The sequence below is a fragment of the Centroberyx affinis genome, unplaced genomic scaffold, assembly GCF_046629955.1.
Source record: "Centroberyx affinis isolate AG114_WGS23_722 - 3 ecotype Tasmania unplaced genomic scaffold, CSIRO-AGI_Caff_v1 ptg006288l_1, whole genome shotgun sequence".
Taxonomy (NCBI): Eukaryota; Metazoa; Chordata; class Actinopteri; order Beryciformes; family Berycidae; genus Centroberyx; species Centroberyx affinis.
In genome coordinates, this window is record NW_027283197.1 from 135,001 (window position 1) to 157,500 (window position 22,500).

The window sequence follows — 22,500 nt, forward strand, 5'->3', positions numbered from 1 at the left end:
CACACACACACACACACACACACACACACACACACACAGACACACACAGACACACACACACACAGCCTGTGGTGAAATGCTCCCGCCTTACACAAAAAGAAAGAGCGAGAGAGAGAGAGAGAGAGAGAGAGACCGACAGAGCGAGAGAAACACAGAAGGACAGAGAGACTGCATGTGTATGGCATGACAGAAAAACATTGAGAAATATAAAAAGAACACACACACGCACACACACAGACATATACGCATGCACACACATATCCAGTAGTGTGTGTGTAAGTTGATTGTAACAGTAATTGATGTAAACGTCTAAATTACAGCTAGGAGCTAAAATAACCACTGTGTTTTACCGTTGCCATGTCAACATGATGAAAAACACCTGGTTGGCTCGCTAGTGGGGAGGGTGGAACATCTGTGTCACGGGCGCACAGCTGGACCAATGAAACGGCTGTCTGAGTAATCGACATGTGTCTGAACCAATGAAATGCTCGCCGGAATAAGAAGCTATCTAAATAGACGGCATGTTGGTCTAAATTCAAACTCAAAACTATTTCACATTATTTGAGACTATGAGATATAAACTACTCCATTACTTCAGAAAACAGCGATTCAAAGTAATAAGAGAAGACAGCATTTCTCAACTCTAAATGCATGTTAGATAGGCATTCAGCGTCTTGCTCAAGGACACTTCAGCAGGGCGGATGCTTGCAGTCACAGGGGATCGAGCCCAGGCTTTCCGGTTGAGGGACATTTCCCTAATCACTTTGCCGCACCCTGCTGCCAAAAAAATAACCCAATGAAAAAAAACACACTGCCAAAGCCTGGGATTTGAAAGTCACTTTAAGACACTTTTCTGTGACTGACAACTGACTTGCCACTTTCTGAAGCGGTGTGATGTGGTAAAGCATCAGGTTCTCCTGGCAGGTTGAAAACAAACATTATACTTTTTTTTACCCAAGTCGGAATCAGTCAATCAGAGAATTCAAAGCACACACTGGAAATTGGATCAACATCCAAACATGAGCCAAGATACAGTTGAGCTAATGGGCCAGTTCTTGACGTGCGTGAGCCTAAAAGGCCAAGCCGTCGCCTTCCCACTGCGTATGTTGTCAGCTGTAATATGTGTGTATGCGTGGCATGTGTGGGATCGCCAAATTGAGTCTAAATGTGGTTAAAATGGCGTAATGTATTTTTTAAGCCAAATGTAATATTCCTAGCAGACAATGAGACTGCTGTGGACTGCCACACAGCGTAAAGCCACACACAGGTCATAGCTGTGACACACACACAGTCCCACACACACACACACACACACACACTCTCACACGGCAACTTATTCACCAATATTTCCATAGCCAAGTGTCCTGACACACTCATATTCACATATACACAAACACACAGGTTAAACTGTAGCAAACAGGTCTGAATTTTGCACACTAACACACACATATTATGCACGCACACACGCACACACACACACACACACACACACACACACACACACACTTTTTTCTTTCCAGTATGGCTGTGTTTATTTGAGTCTGTGTCCTGATGGGAAATGTGACTGCTACACAAACAAACTGAACAGCCCAGGACAGACCACTCTACGCGCGCATATGTGTGTGTGTGTGTGTTTGTGTGTGTGTGAGAGAGAAATAGAGAGAGAGAGAGAGAGAGAGAGAGAGAGACAGAGAGAGAGAGAGAGAGTAGTCCAGTGACTATCAGTACTTCTTCCATTTTCCCACACACATGCACACTATACCTCAGTGACTGTGGGTAGTCTAGCAAAAAATTAAAGGCAGAATTTTTCACCTTTACTTAAAGGTGTACGATATGCTGACACATTCCGAAAGGTCTTTTTGCAGAAAACTCTTTTGTCTGTGAGCTCCGAAAGAATTAATAAGTCTGCTTGCAACTATACTGCCATATTAATGTCTGATGATGGGTTTAAGATAGTTGATTGCTTTCTGTAGTGCTGATGGTGTTGCAGTAGTTGGCGGGATATGCAGCAGTACTAGCACAGGATTACCTGCCTGCATTGTCACCCAGCTAACTTTTCCAGGTCAGAAAACAAGGAAACAAGGTGTCAGATGTCAACAGGACGTCCAGAGGTTGGCTTCACAAGGTGTTTGCAGCGTGAATGCATGGCAAGACGCTGTAATGGCAACAAAGACCGGAAAATGTGGAGAGAATGTTCAGATTACATAACGTGTCAATTAAGGAACATAATTCATAACTAAGCTCTCACCGAGAAACTCATTTCATTACTTTTTTTGCTTTTTTTCCCCTAACAAATAAGCATTAAGCACAAACAGTGCCACACACACAGATGGACTAAAGCATAAGCTCCATAATTTCCTGTGGCGGATATAAAGTGATGTTAAATTATCAGTACAGCAGAAGATAAGTTCAATTCAAGGTTCAATTTCCTTACAAAACACACACACACACACACGAACACACAGACACGCGCACACGCACACAGACAGAAGGCAAACACAGACACATAACACATAATTAAGTACACAACAGTGGAAAGAACACACACACAGTCACACAGTCAGAGGCACATGTACACTGACACGCACACAAACACAAAATCAACATCATCATCATGTAGACGGCTAAATGAATTCAAGTTGGGAAAGAGGCAAAACGGGAAACAGAACGCAGTAAAGTAACAAGAGCTTTATGGAAATACAGCTGTGTGTGTGTATGTGTGTGTGTGTGTGTGTGTGTGTGTCTTAAACATAATTAGCTCCGTCGGGCGGAAATGTAAACGGGAGAAACTTTAATGAAACTCTTCTCTGATCTGCTGAAAGCACACATTCCGTTTTATCTCTCTCAGTCGGTCTCTCTCACTGTTCTCTGTCTCTCAGCTCAAATGGAATTGACTGTCATGCATGGGACTTTTAATGCCCTGAGGTTCACATTTCAGTATTGCACATGACCGCATATGATGAACACAATTATATTGTCTTTGTGAGGTCAAATACATAATTTCTTCCTTTCTTGCGTGCGTCCATTCATCTACGCTCTACCTTCCTTGTTATAAAACTCTCTTTGAAGACGCAATCTGGAATTCATTAGATCGTCTAAACTTTGTGTATATTCACATATGTTGTTAAAAAGTCGGACTTGTAGGCGGAAATTGAGCTTTTTAGAAATTTTCAACCCATCGTAACTCAAAAAACCCCACCATGACTCAAAGTCCGTATTATTTCAACATTTACAAAATAAAAAGGTAAACCAAACTTTACAAACCTCATAATGCTGTCAGTTCTTGTCTTATACACTCAGTCCTTTTATCCAACCCTCAGACAATAAAATTTGAGAGTGAAAAAATGTCTTCAATCTAATAAATCACTATGTAAACAAAGTCAATAGTGGGGCAACATTGTTTCGACAGGGTGAAACCGTGCTGCAATTATGGATCAGGCCTTTCAAAAGAAAATATTCTCTCTATTCTAAGCAAAAACCCTCCAATACCAGAATACTAAGGACCACATTTTCTGTGTTCTTGTGTGTACTTGAGTGTGTGTGTGTCACTGTGTGTGCATGTGCGTGTGTGTGTGCGCGTGTGTATACACAGACACTTTTGTGTGTGTGTGAGATGTGTATTGATCCTTGCGTATCAGGTGAGTCGTCCTTTGAGGAAAAGAGGGGAAATGAAAGAAAAAGAATGAAAAGGAAAGAGAGAGACAGATCGATGCAGAGGAGAATAGAGGGAACAAGTGAGGACAAGGGAAACACTGACACGCGCACACACACACACACACCCACACACAGGCACACAAACTGAGAACACACACACACACACACACCCAGGCACAGGCACACAAACTGAGAACACACACACACACACAGACTTTTAGATGAAATATGACTGTGGCCATTTGTTTCTGTTTTTGTCTCTTTTTAATCGCCTGCTTGCTCCACCCCACCCCCCCCACCCCACCCCCGTACACTCGCTCTCTGCATCCCTCCATCATCCTTCCCTCTCTCCTCCTCTTCCTCCCTCCCCCAGCCATAACTCCTTCTAGCTCTCCCTCCCTATCTCTCCCCCACCCACTTCACTCTATGAACAGTCAACTTGTATTTTGGGTGGATTCACCCTTTATAGTTCAGACTCTGCCCAGTAGCATCAAGAGCTGCATTCAAATAGGACTAGACGTTGTGTGTGTGTGTGTGTGTGTGTGTGTTTAAGTGTCAATATGTGCGCGTGTGTGTGTACTAAGCTATTTCAGATCCTTTGCATTAGTGCTCCTCCCTAACCCTGCCCAGTGATGAGTCAACCTCGGTCTGTATGTGTGTGTGTGTGTGTGTGTGTGTGTGTGTGTGAGACGTGTCAGTGCATGCCATGGTAACTGAGAATAAATATTGTGAGGAGAGAGCGAGAGAGAGAGAAAGAGAGAGCGCGATAGCAGCGAAGGCCATATCTTATGAACCTATTAAAGTATAAGTCTTGTTCTGCCTCTCATCTCTAACAAATTGTCTCCCTCTCCCTTCCCTCTCTCTTTCTTTCTTTCCATCTCTCACTCCCTTACTTTCTTTCTCTCTCACTCAACACTAACTTTTCTTGCCACATACAAACATTTCTCTCTCTATCTCACTATCTTCCCATCCGTTTCCCTTTCCCTCCTTCTCTCTCAAAATGTAGTCACTCTCTCTCTCTCTTTCACTCACACACATCGCCCCACCCAAGATAATGAGTAAACCTCTTGCTGCCCCACCCTGCCTAGTCCGCCAAGTTACTGCCAACACCTCACACACACATGCATAAGCACACACACGCAAATACACTTAAACATGCACAAAGACACCATACACTCAAGCACACAGGGACACACTCACACACAGATATGCACACACATACACACCACTCTCATATTCAAGACCACTGCTTACACACTCCCAAGTCAATGCCCTGACACTACACACACACACACACACACACACACACACACACATGCACACATACACACACACACACACACACACACACAGACAAAGTCCAGTCTATTCTGATCTAATGTGATCGTAGCCACGCTTTGAGGTGTTGGCAAACCACAAATCTGTTCCCGCCAGTCCATGACATCACCGTGAAGTGAAGCATTCTGGGCCGCAGAGTAGGGAGAGGGAACTGATTGACAGGTAGTAACCATGGGAACTGTCAGTTTGCCTCCCCGTTGCCATAACAACTGGCCAGTTTCTCAATGTTCTGAGTTCCAGTTTAATAAAAAAAAAAGAAAAAAATACATCTTATGGGAAAGGAAATTATGTCATTGAATCATACACATGGACAAAAGCTCACATATGGGCATACACACGCATGCGGCAACACACATGTCCATGCTTTGTTAGCAGAAATAAATTAATATCGGTACTCTGAATATGACTGAAATATTATGAATTTTAGTGTAGCTGCTCTCCGCATGAGGTCTGATCCCAGCATCTTACTCATAGGAACAGGAGAAAAGGCACTTTGACAACTAGCGCTCACAACAGGAAGGATCCGGCTGTAGAGAGCTAGCTACAATGGCCTCCAAATTCAAAGGGAGAGAGAGTGAACATAGGGTAAAAAAAAAAAAAAATCACAGCGTGAAAGAGAGAAAGGAGAAGGATCAAACTAAATGTGAGGAAACGAGGCGAGTGTGGAACAGAGGAATAAAGAGGACAGATGAGGAGGGTGTGTACGTGTTCCACCTTACCCGTAGCAGGGACTGGGACTCCTCTTTAGCGGCTCCGCCTTTGGCCTCCTGTCCTCCTCCTCCACCGCTCCCTGCTCCTCCTCCTCCTCCTCCTGAGTACTGCTGAGGAGGCATCTGGCTCTGCTTCTCCCCTCCTCCTCCACCTGCACCTCCTCCTCCTGGCCTCCCTCCGCCGTACGGCTTGGCGTCTCCCAAAAACGACTTGTTATCTCCCAAAAACGATTTGGTGTCTCCCAGGTAGACCATGCTAGGTGAAGCCACACCCCTTTTTTGCTGCGAGGCCTCGTGATTGGCTGAAACGAACGACAGTGAGAGGGGGGAGGGGAAAAGAGAGGGGCTCCCACCCCCTGCACCTCTTTCTACCCCTCTGTCGCCTCCCATTCGCTCCTTGGGCACCCACAGTAAACCATGGGCCTGCTCACCTCCTCTTTCTCCTAGTCCTCTGGTCTCCCCAAGAACCCAGCCTTTCTCCCGCTCTCCTCTCTCTTTCTCCTCTCCTCCCTCACTTTTTACCACCCCTCCCCCCTCTTCCCTCCCTCCTTCTGCCAACCTCCCCTCAGGTGGTGCGAGGGAGTAGAGGAGGCGAAGATCCCCCTTGCTCTCTTCTTTAATGGCTAAGGTAGAGGGAGCTGAGCAGCCATTGGCCGAGAGCGCTAACGAGGGGCTTAACGAGGTTGTCAGTGAGGTGGCTAAAGAGGTGGTTGTCAACGAACTTAACGAGGGGGAGGAGTCATGACAGTGGGCGGAGTTAAAATGGTCGAGGAGGGCCGACGAATCGGGAGCCGTGAAGTCGCAGCGTCGGCAACGGCAACACGCATGGACACGCCTACAGAGAGAGAGAGAGAGAGAGAGAGAGAGAGAAAGAAGCAGGGAGTGAATTAGCAAATAGGATTGAATTAGAATGAATAAAAGATGAGCATGTAGATATGAATATAGAATGAATTCGAAAACAATAAAGGATATTTATTTACTTATTTAATTTGGAATTTGATTGAAAGCAGTGCTGTTATTCTTGCATGTTTAAATGTTTTTTGAATCTAAAAATTGTTTGTTTGCATTTGTATAAACCCCGTTTCCATAATACACTTGTACTCTAGTATGGCATCTCAAAAAACACAGATTTTATAATGAAGAATTAACCTTCAATGTGACAGTAAGTCACATCATCAAAACAGTAAGACTATGAGAATAAATACAAGAATAAAGACTTGGTAACTGTCCTGAAAAGTTTTGGAGTCAATTAATTTTGTCAATGTGAAATGCAGCAACAACAGCAATTGGTTTGCCACTGATAGAACAATCATTCTGAATCATTGTTAATGGCTTGGATATGACACCTCATGAAAAAAAAATGTCCACTGTTGGAATTTTGAAGGAAATCCACTCTGTGAATTGACTGAATTTAAAGTGCATTGGTCCCAGCCCTGTTTCCTCCAACCAGTCAGGTAGAGTTTCACCAGCCCTGTGGCCAAAAAGTGACTCAGTGTTCCACTAAATCACAACGAATTAAAACAAAACTGAGAGGAAAGTAAATGAATCTGAATGACACAAAATGAATCACCCATCGCCCAACCACCTTCATTTCCTGCTGGCTGAGGCCCTGGATGACCAGCCATGTCCCGTACACACAACACTGGGGTTTTTCCTGGCTAAGAAACGGCCTTTGCTGCTACTTGTCTGGGCCAGCGAATGCTATCAATCGACCCTCTGTACCATGAATTTGGACCCTTGTTATTTAGGCCCACCAATTCACCTCAAATAATTTTCAATGCTTTAGTGGCTTGATCATATTTAGGCTATTATAGGAAAATTATTTACAGGTGATACACAAAATATACAAAAACAATACCTTAGTAATTTTGACTGAATGATACTGATTTGACCGTTTTTGTTGATTATCTGTTATTAATCTATAATTAACCAATATGAAACCCAGTGAAGCAGAATTGAACCAGACAGAAACCAAACACAAAGTAAAATATATATCCACTATATTTTATGCAATATAAAATTGAGGTATAGGTCTGTATATGTTTAAGCATTTCACAAAATTTATGAACAGAAAAATACCAAGTTTGGATAAATATTTGGTTGTTTTGAGTGTTGAACACTGTACAGAAATAAAGGCCTAATAATTCAGACCTGTTAGAGGCTGTTGGCTCACTAGTCTCTCTCTCTCTCTTTCTCTCTCTCTCTCACACACACACACACAGGCTCTGTGCAGGTATTTACAAACAGACCCGGCTAGCTAAGAACGTATTTGACAAATGAGCCAGAAGTTGGCTAACTTTTTTGTCTTGCTCGCATCTCAATCTGAATGAGTGATTTCACACATCTCACTGAGCACTGCTTGTCGTGTTCACTTACAACAGCTCTCATGAGCGACGCCCTGCTGGTTGGAGTGCTGTATAGCAACCAATAATAGAACATGGGAAAATCTCATTGAACACAGTTGAAAGTCACATTCTACAGCACCAAACTCATTTTTCCATTCTGGCAGCTTTGGCACCCGCCAATCACACATTGGAGCCCGCCAAAAACCCTGTACATATGCATGCAAAAAAAACAAAAACAACAACAAGCAGAGCACACCCACACAAACATTAGAAATTCATCTCGGAATATAATTTGTAAGAATATAAACCATCTGTCTGATTTGCCAACATCCTGTCTGGCACATGTGGCTTGCATGATTGACAGGAAGAAATTGTTGGACGAACCAGCCAGCAGCACAACACCAGGAATCTGTGTGATATGAAATGTAGGTTCAAACAGATAAAGCACACAACTAAATTCTGGAGATGCAGTGCAGTTTCCTGCCTCGTATTTGTCTCCCTCCCTCTCTTTCTCTTTCTCTTTCTCTCTCTCTCTCTGTGTATGTATGTCTCTCATTCCTGGTCTCTTTCCATCTTTCTCTGTCTATCTCTTTATAAAGTAAAAAATGCCCTCGATTAATTGCTGAAGCAAATGAATGCCTTGGGCAATGATAGAAGTTCTACCAGAGCCAAAAGATTTGGGTTGGTGCTTTGAGCAGCATGATTTTGACTTGAGCAGATCAAAATAGACCGCACATTAGTGGAAATGTGTGTGTGTGTGTGTGTGTGTGTGTGTGTGTGTGTGTACACCTTGTACCTAGTAGAGTTAAATGTCTCCAGATGCCGAACAAAGAGACAGTGGCCTCTCTGTTTGTCAGCACCACTCACACGCATGTATGCACGCATGGACACACACACTTATTGACTGATTCATTCTCTCGCTTGCTCTCTCACACACACTCTCTCTCTCTCTCTCTCTCTCTCTCACACACACACACACACACAGTTTATATCATTCATTCTACACATGCACTGATCCAATCCACCTTTCCCCTGAGCACTGTCAACAGCAGCATCTGTCTCACATACACTCAATCAGTCCCTTTCCATGGAAAATAAGAGGCAGGATATTACAACTTCATACAATCCAAGTATTCTAAATGTTTATAATATGTCATATTCATCAGACTGAAAATTCATGAATTCATATATTTTTATGAGCTGCCCCTAAACAGGGGATTAGTTAGGGTTTTTTGCAAAATAAAATTTTATTTGTCAGATATTTACAATATTTTTACCTGCTTCTGAGTTATTATTGGGAATGATGAGTTGGCATCACAACAACATGCACAGGCCTTCCAGAAACGCTAGGTCATTTTGCCCTTGATGCATGGTGGCATTTATTTGTGAGGCAATAGTGTGGGGAAAGCAATTTTACAGATTTGTCGATTAAATCAACTATTCAATTAGAGGAGGAAAACGGTGAGACTAAGTCAACTCAGATTTAGAGGAGAGGAGAGGAGAGGAGAGGAGAGGAGGGGCCGAGGTCAGCTTCAGTCATACCCATATATATTGGATAGTTAGGAAGAGACAACCTCTCTCTCTCTCTCAAATGACCTGTATGTGTCCAGGTTCGCAATCCTACATGCTCTGAAGTCAATACACACATGCACGTAACAAGTCCACCCACGCATACACACACACACACACACATGTACAAGCTCAAACGCACCTCATTTTTGAATCGAGACAGAATTGCCATATACTATATGTTAATAAACTCTTGTGTGTATGTCTGTATCTTAAAAATATAGGAGAACTTAAGTTACAGTGTTTTGGTGTGAAAAGCTACTTTGAGATTGATCAGTTTGTCTCAGCTGGTAACTTTTTCTTTTTTTTTTTCTCTGACACCACAGTCCTTTGTTTTGAGCACTTTGTAATTAAATCCCCAATTTTGTTTTCTAGAACTTGGCCTTGGAATCGTTTTAGGTTTGGTTGATTTTAGTGGTGGTGTGAAACTTTCTGGCTTCATTTCAGTTTTATTTGATTTGAGCTCCAAGATTCGGAGCTTAGATTCTGTTAAGAACGTGAGTGGACTGTGAAATCCCCTCTCTCTCTCTCTTTCTCTCTCTCTGTCACCCTCTCTTCCCTTTCCTCTCTGCTTTTCTCCCATTTTCTCCCTTTCTTCCTTTGTCTTTCTCCCTCTCTCCTTCATCGTCTATCTCCTTCATCCCGTCTCCCTGTCTCCCCCCTCCTTCCCTCCCTCTCTCTCTCCTTTCATCACCTCTATCACCGGTCTCTCTCTTTCCCTCTCTTTCCCTCTTCCCCTCGCCCTGAAATACATCAAACCTTTAAATCTTTCATCGATTTGTAGCAGAAATCTGGGTAAGATGGCTGTGTCAGACTGTAATTTATCTGTGTGTGTGCGTGTGAGTGTGTGTGTGTGTGTGTGTGTGTGTGTGTGTGTGTGTGTGTGTGTGTGTGTGTGTATGAGAGAGAGAGAGAGAGAGAAAGAGAGAGAGAGTGAGAGAGCGAGAGAGCGAGAGAGAGTTAGTTTGTGGGGGCTGTGTATGTATTGAGTAACAGTAACTTGTGTATGTGTTTGTGAGCATATATCAAGTAGCTATAATTTGTTTGTTTGCATGTGTGTGTGTGTGTGTGTTAGTCAAGTGTGTAATTTGTATTTTATGATATCAAACTCTCACTGCTATGCACCAGCAATCTGGGTCAATACTCAAATAGCAAGATTTTAAACCATCTACCCAACATCTCCCTGACTCTCTAATGCTGTCTATCTCTCCGTCTGTCTCTCTTTCCCTGGCTCCATTTTTCCCACTCCGCCCCTCTCTCTCTCTTTCCCACCCTATCTCACTCTTGCTCTCTCTATCATTTGCTGGCACTATCACTGCAAATCCGGTGTGCGTGTGCGTGCGTGTATGTGTGTGTGTAGGCGACGGGTTGGTTCTGGAGTCTGGTCTGACCTCTCCAGGCTGTTTGGAGGTCTGTAATACAGAGCGTACCTTATTGAGTGGGCCACACACACACACACACACACACACACATTTGTACAGGCAGCCACGCAAACATAATTTCACATTTTCACACACGCAAACACAAACGTTACAAGCTCTGAACTGGGCTCTCCTCTTTAGAAAAAGCTGCTCTGGGAAGGATTGCTTAAGCTACAATGAGTCAAATATTAGTAGTTGTCATAATAGAGTCATAGTCGTAATAGATACAGTAACTTGTTTACATAGTTACATGATGTCTCCACCGGGCAGTTTTGTCTTAATCCTACTATAAAATGAGGAAAACTGTCCGTCTGTCTGTCTGCATCCATTTTGCTCCTTAATGGGTTGGCCGATCAATCTTAAACTGCACATGGGCATTGAGCATTGGCGTAGGCAGGGACTGACGAAGCAGATTTTTCCATTTTCCCAAATTTACGCTGTTTATGCACATTTTTTGGCAAGTCTGCGCAGAGTTGTGGCCCACGCATCCCCAGGTATGGACTAGTATTTAAAGAAACAGATTTGTGACTAGACTGGTTCAACGGGGTTCTAGCTACACAAGTTTTAGCCTGATTTTAGGCTCAATTTCACCATCCTGACATGATTTCAAGATTGGTCTGAGTCTAAGTCAACAGATATGGGGTACTCGGCACCAACAGCCAGCAAGGCTAATCTTGTAGTGTGAGAGGAATTAACCCCAATCCTGCCTCGTGTTGCGGACTGACTGCATTTCAAACTTTGATTTCCAAGGCTTGAATAGGGACAAATCTGGGTGAACTCCTCTGGCGTGAGAAGGACAATGAAACAAATCTCTAACAGTGTGACATGCTGTCCATTGTCACAGGTCTGGGCAGTTCCCAGGTGTGAATGCCTCTAACCAAATGTCTATGAGTGTCTAACTGTATGATTCTTGAAGTGGGTTGTAACTAAAAAAAGAGCCAGTGTGCTCAGTCAACCTTTCCTATGTGAATGAAGGTATTAAAAAAAAGAATTACAGGGATTTGAATTCCTGCTCAAGCAACACATTGACATCTCTCTGACTTAAGAGTAATTTCCATACACATAGTCATCCGATGATTGGAGCATTCATCCATCGACTCTAAATGGAATATTGACTCTTTGAATAACATTCAGTCACATTCATGCACTCAGTGTAACATTCAATCACTCAGTGAATGAGCAACACTAAATCAGTGTGTTTAGAACAATTGGCAAATTGAATGTAAGAGTGCAATTGTGAATTCACTGACTTTTTCAGGTGGCTGCCCGCCCTCCCCACCCTCACACACACACTCACACACACTCACACACACTCACACACAGACTGGCTACTGCCTTTTTAATGCTTTTCTATGATAACTGAAAGGCGGATTTGCTGTGTGTCTTTTAGTTCTTTTGAAGCTTTTCATACCTTTTGATGCCTAACACTCAACACTGGAAGCAAAAATCTGTATTACACTGCTAAGATATTATGTCACACACCCGCACATACTCTCTCTCTCTCTCTTACCTGTAGTGTCTAAAGATCTCCTCTTCCACTTCTGTGATGAAGTGACACTTTGTACAAGAGTACTCTCTCTCTCCTCCTCCCCCCTCCTTCTCTCCCCCGACCTCCTCCTCAGCCTTGACATGTGGCGATGCCCCCTTTAGGCTGATCAGGGTATGGCAGCTTTCATAGTGTTGGAGCAACACGTCGATGTCAGTGGTGGCAAACGCACACTGGTCACACAAGTGGGTGACCCCTAGGATTCGAAAAGCAGGACAGATCAGTCAGTTAGGAGCAGGAAACAAAGGAAGGGTCATATTGTAAAGAAAATAAAACCAAGGAGGGGGCAGACTGCTAGAGACAGAAAATCAAGGAAAGAATAAAGCTATATTTTACATTTGACAAAATGTTCTGTAAAATTGTGCTAAATCATTTTGTTGAAAGTTAAATATCCCTTTAATTACCTTGTGTGACGACAGGATGGGCGGAATTAGAGGGGTGAAAGGTTGAACCAGAGATCACACCTGCATCACCTCTAGGATTAGGAGGGGTCACGCTGGGTGAGGTGGCGGTAGCGGGTTTAGAACCCACAGCGTCCTGTTGCTTGGTGGACTGAGGGAATTTGGCACAGCATTTAGGACAGGTGGGCCTCCGACAGGCGAAGGGGTGGGACACCTATGAAGAAAAATAGGACTTTCAACACTCTTTTCTACAGATGTGCTAGACTTTCTAGTTTGTAGATACTGAAAAAAGATGGACCATTTGGTGCTATGACTGTGGAGACATCAACTTTTTTGTCTCCTAGTGGTTTAAATCTAAATTCTTCACTGTGCTGTAATGGTGTACTTTCTGTACAGATGATATCACAGAGGTGGGAGTTAACAATAATACTAGGATATCACGTCATTTACTGTGAGTGATGCCACCCTCATTTTTGGCTGTTGTCCGTCCGTTTTGCCATTTTAACAGATGCAACGGCAGTTTGGCAGCTGGCGCAAAGGAGGGTGGAGGGTGTGTGGGTAGATGGGGGAGAAGCAAGGGAATTTTAAGTAGACTGGAGCAATTAACTCTACATTGTTCATAAATCACATTTTATTTTCTGTTGCTTACAAAACAGTCCATTCTTTCTTTTATGAATAGAAAAGTAAACAAATAAACATTTCAATATTTCATTCATCTAACCTCTCCCAGGTGTTTGTGTGGCTGACAGAGCCCCTGTGGACAATAGATGCAGTGCTGAATGCAGCACCGGTGTATGGAGTGGTTGTGTTGGTAGTGCAGTAGTAACGGTGCTACTACGATCACATCTGCACTGTGGGCCATTGAGTACCGGAAATCACACAACTGACAGTTATAACTGGTCACGACCGCTTCTGAATCACTGCTGTTTGGGTCTCCTAGGAGCAGAAAAGAGAGGAAAGGTCAGTGAAATCAAACGGTCTGGGTCGCTTTGGAGCAGAGAAACAAGGAGATGTCAGACAGCCTAAAAGGGGTCAATTGTGTCATGATGCTAGAGGCGGAACACAAGGAGGGTCAAGCAGCATCATGATACTAGGAACAACAAACAAGGAGGGGTCATATTACTAGGAACAGCAAGCAAGGAGGGGTCAGACAGATTCATATTGGTAGGAACAGGAAACAAACAGGTGTAAAGCAGCATTATAATACTAGGAACAGGAAACAAGGAGGGTCAAGTAGCATCACAGTAATAAAGCACAAGGAACTGTGGGGCACATAGCAACTGATACCAAGTCTTCTACTATTTAATTTTGTTGCACTTCATTATTAACCTTGTCTTGGTAATAGTATTTAATGGCTATTTTGTAAATACAGAACACTGCATTTACTTTATTCCATTTCATTACCTTGGTTCGTGCCGGATGGGTTGGACGATGGATCTTTGCGGCTTTTGGATGCGATGTGGTCTCTCTCACCTCCCTCTCTTCTCCCTCCTCTTTCCCTCTCTCTTTCCATCCCCCCGGGGTTAGAGTTGTTGGGGCTCATAGCACCTCCTGTGTTCGCTCTGTGTCTTTGTTCGTAGTGCTCTAAAAGCTTCCCTGACCCTCCGATCCACTCACAACTCCAGCTACAGAATTTACACCAATAATATGTCAGGACGACGCCTCTACCCGCCTCCCCCGACCAGCTTGATGAATCCCTGACCGGGATAGAGTACCCGACCAACGAATCGTCTTCCGCTCTCACTGCCACTCGCTCCGCCCCATCTAAGACTTGACTCCTCCCCTTCGCCTGGTTGTCGTGGCTTGCCAGGTTATTACTGGCCAGCAGGGGTGTGGTGGGCGGAGTTTTGACCTTATTTGGATGGGAGGACAGGAAGTGTTGTTCAAGTTCTAAGGAACTGCTGCCCATGTACGTGAAGTTGCAAAATTTGCAGCGGAAGTACTTAGTGTTTCCCTGGCAATCAGGGGTCTTCCGGCCAATCCCGATTAGCGTGCCGCCCAGCGTCACCTGTTGCCGGTCAGAACAAACAGAAAGACAGAAAGAATAGGTTACATCATGGTAAATGTATGTTTCATTATACAGCCATATATATGATCAAAACTCAGTTGGCAGCTTGGTTAGGGACGTCACCTGGTAATCTTCCTGGTCCAACCCTGGTGCTACCAACACTGCCTAATACTGCGGGGGTGCAAGAGCACTAACTGACAAGTTAGCTGACATTAGCTTGGCTCATAACTGTGATACAACACAATGGACTGTTGTTTTCAATATGTCTATCCTTGGGAAAATAAACACAAAGCCACTCATAGCTTTGGAAGTCAAAGGTAAGAACTGAATAAATGTGAAATAAGGTTGTCATTCTTAAATCCTGAAAAGAAGCAGTGTGTGCAGCTGTGTTGCTGTACACACACGCACACACACACACACACACACACACACACACACACACACACACACAAACAATGAGTGCAATAGCCTAACCAGGAAAATGATGGAATCATTTAATGCCTTTGGAGGACAGGTAAGGAGCTTGTCACGGTATGCTACTGCTGCTCTTAGCACTTAAGAACAACTTATAACCCAACAGCTATCATATAACTTTATAAGATTAAAGGGTTGTCCTGGCCCTACTGTACTATCCACTGTATGAGGCCAACTTTTTACATTATTGGGCGTGCAACCTGACGCCCGTCTGTTTTTTATTAGATTAGCCCCAAGACTGTTTGTGATTATAGTGTGCTGCTGGCTATATTGGTGAGTAGCATATATAGTCACCCAGGCAAGTCTTACAGTGACTCTAACATTACTACTGTACAGACTGGATCTTGTTTAGGGTATATTGTTGACTGTCTGTTAATGGAGATTTGGCTTGGTGAAAACGCAAGTTGTGTGCATTAAGCAGTTGGCTAGATGTTACCTGTATCAAGATGGCAAGGTTGACTGCCTCCATAGATCAAAGATAATGTCAGCAGGCTTGTTTGTGTTCACTTGCTTCATTACAAAAGCTAACAGCTTAATGGCTGAAGTTAGCTGAGGTGAAGTGATGATGTACAGTTTCCTCAACTTTTCACATTGGGACAATGTTTTACTTGATTTTCACACTGAAAGTGTGGGTAAGCATACATTTTTAATACAGTAATAATTATCAATTTGTCGCATCAATGGAAATTTCTCTGTCATGTTTTGAACGCCACATGGAAGCATCGTTCTCATAACAAATCTTGGGGTATTTATTCTATTCGTTCATTTCATCATTGTATACGTCCTTCAGCTCGAACCAACAAACTTCGTTCTTCATCCTTTTGTTTTGCAATCATAATTTGGCCATTTGATACTATGTCGCAGGCGTCTTGGGAGGACACAAGAATGGAGAGGAATGCATATTCATAACAGCTATTTTATGAGCACAGGAAGCAAAGAGGGCAGAGACGAGACAGAGTGAGAAGAAACAGGCTACAAAAAAGCAAAAGAGCAAAAAGAAGTAAAAAAAAACAATATCCAGCACAACACAGTCATTACGAAGGTAAAGTAAGAGGGATGGTGAATTTCAGTTTCATTGAAGTGAATAAATTCAGAAGGCTAAATGAGAGCTATTACTGTGTGTGAGCTCACAACAGCAATCATCCAATCACCATGTACCACAGACCCAGCCCAGGCAATTAGACAAGAGCCAAGCATCAAGTCATTTTACCAGGCAGAGTGGACAGAAAGACAAGAGAAGGAGAGAGAGAGAGAGAGAGAGAGAGAGAGAGAGAGAGAGACAGAGAGAGAGGAAGGCAAGACATGAGGAGTAGATGGGAGGAAAGCGATGAAGAGAGAGAGGGGAAAGAGGGATGGAAAACAAATTGAAAAGGGAGAAAGGGAAAAGGAGGAATAGAGCAAGAGAGACTGAGATATGAAGAAAGAGAAAGGCAGAGAGAAAGAAAGAGTGAGGGATAGAGAGAGAGAGAGAGCTGGGAAGGAATGGAGGGACAGACGTGAGAATAATAAGGAGAAAGAAGTGTAGAACGGAGAGAAAAAGAAAGGAGAAGCACAGTTAAATGTGTCTGACAGCTGTTTCATTACACTGGCTAACAACCGATTATAACTACTGGTTTCAAAGTCTCTCTCTCTGTCTGTCTCTTTCACTCCCTCTCTTCCCTCCCTCCTCCATCTCCCTCTATCTCTCTCCTCCTTTCTTTCTCCCTCTCCTCCCAGACTTTTTTTTTCCTGCAATCCCATTGGTTGACAAGGCGTCTCGTCCTAGCAAATGACAACATGGAATTTTCCAAACGTGGGCGGGAGAGAGAAAAAGCGAGTGAGGGAGCGAGAGAATAGAGACCCCTTTCATTCGTTTTTTATACTTTCACTTTTTCTTCATAATGACGACTTAAGCCCACTGGATTTTCTATTTCTGACTCTGTGTGCGTGTGTGTGTGTGTGTGTGAGTGTCTGTGTATGTGTCTACTGTGTGTATGTGTGTGTGTTTCTGTGTCCATTACGTGACTTACGCCCATTACAGACTGCTGGTTTAAATGAAATGAAACTCCTTGACTACCCTACACACACACACACACACACACACACACACACACACACACAGACGTTTATTAGATCATCTTGTTTAAATCTTCCAGACAAAACTCCACTGTTCATGTACACACATAAAGCCGTAATCCATGACCCAAATGTTAACAAAAAGGGGGTAGCCCCACCATGGAAAAAAAATTATTTATAATTTTAAAAGCCCATATCTTAAGTAAAACATATGTGCATGACTATGAAATTAATTTTTAAGCGCCAAGCAAGCCATTAAAATTATTTTTAGGCATTTAGCTAGCTTCATCTTATTAGAGCTAATTTAGAGACTCTCAGTGAGTGGGCAGGTTAGAGTTCAATGCCTTGCTCAATTACAGCTAGGCATATGGTTGTTCATGGACATACTGGCTGTTGGCGAGATTAAACATGTGACCTTTACGCAATGTGACAGTCTGTCTAACCACTCTCTAAACGATACATTACTGTGAAATATATGGGTTGATAATTAGGCTGCAATATGTGGACGAAATATCATATTGCAGTTGTAATAAAACTTGAAATATTAACAGTTTAGGTCTGTTTTTGTGTTTTAAGTGTTCATTAAATTTGATGAGGTTCGAAAACACTTTCAGTAACTACAATAGTTGATTGTGGAAATTCATTTGCCTGCTATGCAAGGGCAACTCCATGGCATTTCACTGCCTTTTAATGAATTTTCCACTAATGACCAATCTCCTTAATTTACAGTATTTCAGGACTTGATTGAGGTGTGTCTGCCAGACACTTCCCATTATCACTACTTAATAATTAGAATAATTAGAATAAAAAGAGTATTACAAAATTAATTTGAAAAATGTCCATACTACAGCCTGCATTATTGAAGATATTGATATTTCAAAAACATGAATATTCAAATACAGTATATTCCTGGTATAAAAATCATATGTGTTTAAAAAAGACTAACCCTCTGAACATTCATTATAAAGTTCAAAGCCATAACCAATATTTAATAAACACAAAAGGACCACCAGAGAAAGTCTAAATAAGCCTACATAAGGGAATAAACATAGGCTATATGGGATTCCCACAGGTATATATACAAATATATTAATTCTAAATAATTTAAAACATAGTTGAGTGTCAGTGTGTCTGTGTGTGTGTGTATGTGTGTGTGTGTGTGTGTGTGTGAACATTTGTAAACACATGTGCTGCCTGCAAGTGATTTGTAAAGCAGAATGTGTATGTGTGTGTGCGTGTGTGTGTGTGTGTGTGTGTGTGTGTGTGTGTGTGTGTGTGTGTGTGTGTGTGTGTGTGTGTGTGCTGTGCTGTCTGTCTGCCAGGTGCCCTATTTGTCTGTCTGTCTGTTTCTATCCATCTGTCTGTCTATAAAATTTTATAACGTACAAACACCCAACACTTCACTGTGCAAATCACAAACACACACACACACACACACACACACACACACAGCTTGTTCAACCCAATAAATTATTCATTTCAGTTATGGGGTTAGATTTACAAGCTTAAGACAACAAGTTTTGATTACATTGTTACACTATGCTATCATCCCTTTAGGAGCAAAGTTGCTGTTTGATATCGATTAGTCAAAACTTCTCTAAAATACAGATGACAAGATCCTCTAAAATGTCACATCAGGTTGCTTATTGTTGCCCATTTAAAACCAATTGCATAAGTTGTTTTATTCATGTAAAGTTATAATTTTGCTATGGAAAGGTAATTTTCCTATCATCCAGTAGAAGTCATATTGTGGTGGATCTCTTATTTTAACAAAGTCCTAAAATATGCAGATGATGATATTTAGGTTTCAAGTTAAAAGGAAAAATACTGTGCAGTGATTAGTGTTATTTTTGTTTTACTTTGAAATGAATGACAAGTATGGTTCAGACAGAAGTTGGAATTAAGAGTTTTCTTTACAACCAGTGCCTAAGGGCTAAGACATCACTTGTGAAAAGGTTAAACGTCTGACACAACAGAACTTCCACAAGAGAATTTTTACTCAACACCATATTCAAAATCTGTCAAGTTAAAGCAACTTTCAGGAGAACAAAGAGAATTGTTGAATAAATAATTTGCTACCAAAGAAATTAGAGACGTGCTGGCATGCTGCTCAAAAAGTAAAACTCCTCTCAATGATGGATTTCTCTCAGTTTTACCAAACCAATTGGAATGAGATTTGAGTCTATTTTTATGTCAATGATAAACCATATAGTTTTGAGCAATTCTCTTACTAAATCAATGTATAGTGCAGTTATTTCTGTCATAAAAAAAAAGAAAATCAGGGAATGATCCAGGAGATTACAGACCAATATATTTAATTAATTGTGAATGTAAATTCATTTCAAAACAAATTATATAGTAATTGAATGGAACAACTTAACCCTAGTATTATTCACTGTAATCAAACTGTATTCATAAAAATAGAAATTTACAAACCAGCACTACAATCTGTTCAAATATAGCTTAACACGCCAAAGAATAACATTAAGTTAGCTCTAATGGCATACGATGCAGAGAAAGCTTTTGATATATTGGAAAGAAATGTTCTCTTTAAAACTCTTGAGGCATTTAATCTTTAATAAAACAGATACTATAAAAAATTATGTGTAAATCACCTACAGCTCAAATTGTTACAAATAATTATATTTCCAGCCCATTCTGCATAACTAGAGGAAGAAGACAAGGGTGCCCTTTGTCACCTACCGTATTGAAAAATTATGTAGAAAAATTGAAAAACCACCCAATTACCCAATTACCACCCAATTCTCACCCAATTTTTTAACCTCTGCTACCTTTAAAGGTAGCAGAGGTTAAAAAAAACCAGCTAGAACAGTCTGGTAAGTTCAGAAAATTACATCACTTTACTGTAATGCAGCCTTTAAAACCAGGAAAAGACAACACTTATGCCATATCACGATATTACGATATCCAAAATCTAAGACAATATGTAGTCTCATATCACAATATCGATATAATATCGATATATTGCCCAGCGCTAAATTTAAGTATAAAGAAAGTCAAAAAGTTGAACACATCCGTAGATCTCCTAAAAGACCTGAGCATTTTAAAGTTTGAACAGAGTCTCTAGCTGAAAGTACATGGAAGTAGTTATAGTTCAAGATTTATGACTTCTGAGACTCAGCATATTGCAAAAGAAAGAATAATGGGTATCAATTTAACAATGTTTGGAGTAAAACCTTGGAGGCATTGCAGAGAGAACTGAAAAGGTAAGCCATTTTATAAACCCACATGTATACAAGTTAAACTTATTAAAGGAGGAACTTTCTTGAGTGCTATGTTGCGCTGTTATTTCTTGTATTTGGTAATGTGTTTTATGGCAGTGTACATTTAAAGTATGTATTTTGTCTTGACCTGCTGGTTGGATCCTGAGTGTGGGGAGCCACTTTAGATTCACAGACAACTGGTATTACTCTTTCTATCAATTTGCCAGTCCAATTCAATACAGTGGCGTAATAGACGTTTATGGTCAAGCACTGTGGAGGTTGAGTGCCCTTAGTCATTACTTAAGATATCACTACTTACTCACCCCAAGATGTTTGACATGAAGTATGCAGCTCGACTTCTTACCTGTACATCATACGTGCCGTTCATCATAACCGTCCTATGCTGTTGACTGTGTATATCTGGCCTTGTCTTCCCCAACTCTTTGGCTTGGTTCCTCTGCCCCTGTCCTGCCTGTATGTCTAGGAGCACAAACACAAAGAGGGGTCAGACTGCTAGAAGCAGAAAAACAAGGACAGGTCAAACTGCTGGGAAGAAAAAAAGGAGGGATCAACCTGGTAGGGGGAGAACAGAAAGGAATGGTCAATTTAAGACAGCAAATAGTGAATAGGAGTATTGCTAGTAGCAGCATGTACACTTGAAAGGTGCAATTTGGCCAATTCAACTTTACATGATTCCTGGTGACAAGGAACTTGAGAAGCGACAAATGATATACAAGGTGGGTCATGCAATGCAAAAAGTACTTTATGCGAATACTACAAACATCAGTAATGTTAATCACACTGCACAGTTTTAGAAAGAGCAAAACCAGCAAGCTGTTATTACAAGTGACCAACGCACCCTTGAACAAACTGCAAAACATACAACTGTGTGTGTAAAGAGAAAAATGAAGTCAATAGCTAACATCTCCAAAAAATTGTGCCATTACAACATAATGAAGCAGGGCTTCATAACGAACTGAGTTTGTATGCTAATGCATCTGGACTTGTTATGATAAGCAGAGTTTTTCCTTTAATTGCATAACATTATCTAGATCTCACCACACATTTTCTTTTGAGTGGAACTGACTAAGCTGTTGCACTGTTACTAACAATGCAGTGGGATTTAACCACTAAGTGAATTTGTATGTTAATGCATTATGAGGTTATGATAAAACACTTTTTTTCCTGTTTTTGTTTTGACTCATTTCAATTCTGCTAAGCCCCTCTGGTAACACACTTCAGTTTGGGTGTGTGATCCAGTGCAGCATGTAGGCCTCATGAGTGGTGTTCATTTCATGAACTTGTGTTGGGTTCCATGCTACTTTGCATTCACAATTATTTATACATAACTCAATTTCAGCTGACTCAGTCGTTAATCAAGAAGGATTACAATTACTGTAATGTTGTCCAGCGGTGTAAAAATAACAAATAACAAAATTTGAACAGCATCAAATTAAAATCGAAATGTATCGAGAATAGTTTTTGTTCAAATAATCAAATGGTAGTAAACAAAGTTAGTAGTGGGGCTTCAGTGTTTCAACAGGGGGCGCCACACTGAATTTCCAAATGAGATGAAATGATTTTGAGTTACCTAGGAGTGTGTGCTGGGGAGCCATGTTGTGGAGGGCCAGGATGTGTGTGTCGAGGGCAGCGTCCTGCCGTGTGCGGTTGTGCAAACCCAGGTGGTACTTCCTGAAGTGCTTCACCAGGTCGGCGGGGTCGTTGCCGTAGTAGCCGTAACCACACACGTTGCAC

General features: G+C 41.8%; 1 protein-coding gene across 1 annotated transcript in view; it reads right to left on the bottom strand.

Moving 5' to 3' along the window:
* Window positions 1-22,500, bottom strand: part of trps1 (trichorhinophalangeal syndrome I) — an 81,566-nt gene that overhangs the window by 58,518 nt on the left and 548 nt on the right. Inside the window, exons 1-7 of the mRNA XM_071512448.1 lie at window positions 22,337-22,500; window positions 21,110-21,225; window positions 14,389-14,992; window positions 13,706-13,920; window positions 13,048-13,198; window positions 12,548-12,779; window positions 5,712-6,537 (exon numbers count right to left, since the gene is read on the bottom strand). The exon at window positions 22,337-22,500 is cut by the window's right edge and continues 548 nt beyond it. Of these exons, the coding sequence (XP_071368549.1) occupies window positions 5,712-6,537; window positions 12,548-12,779; window positions 13,048-13,198; window positions 13,706-13,920; window positions 14,389-14,992; window positions 21,110-21,225; window positions 22,337-22,500 (2,308 nt within the window). The remainder of the gene's footprint in view (window positions 1-5,711; window positions 6,538-12,547; window positions 12,780-13,047; window positions 13,199-13,705; window positions 13,921-14,388; window positions 14,993-21,109; window positions 21,226-22,336) is intronic.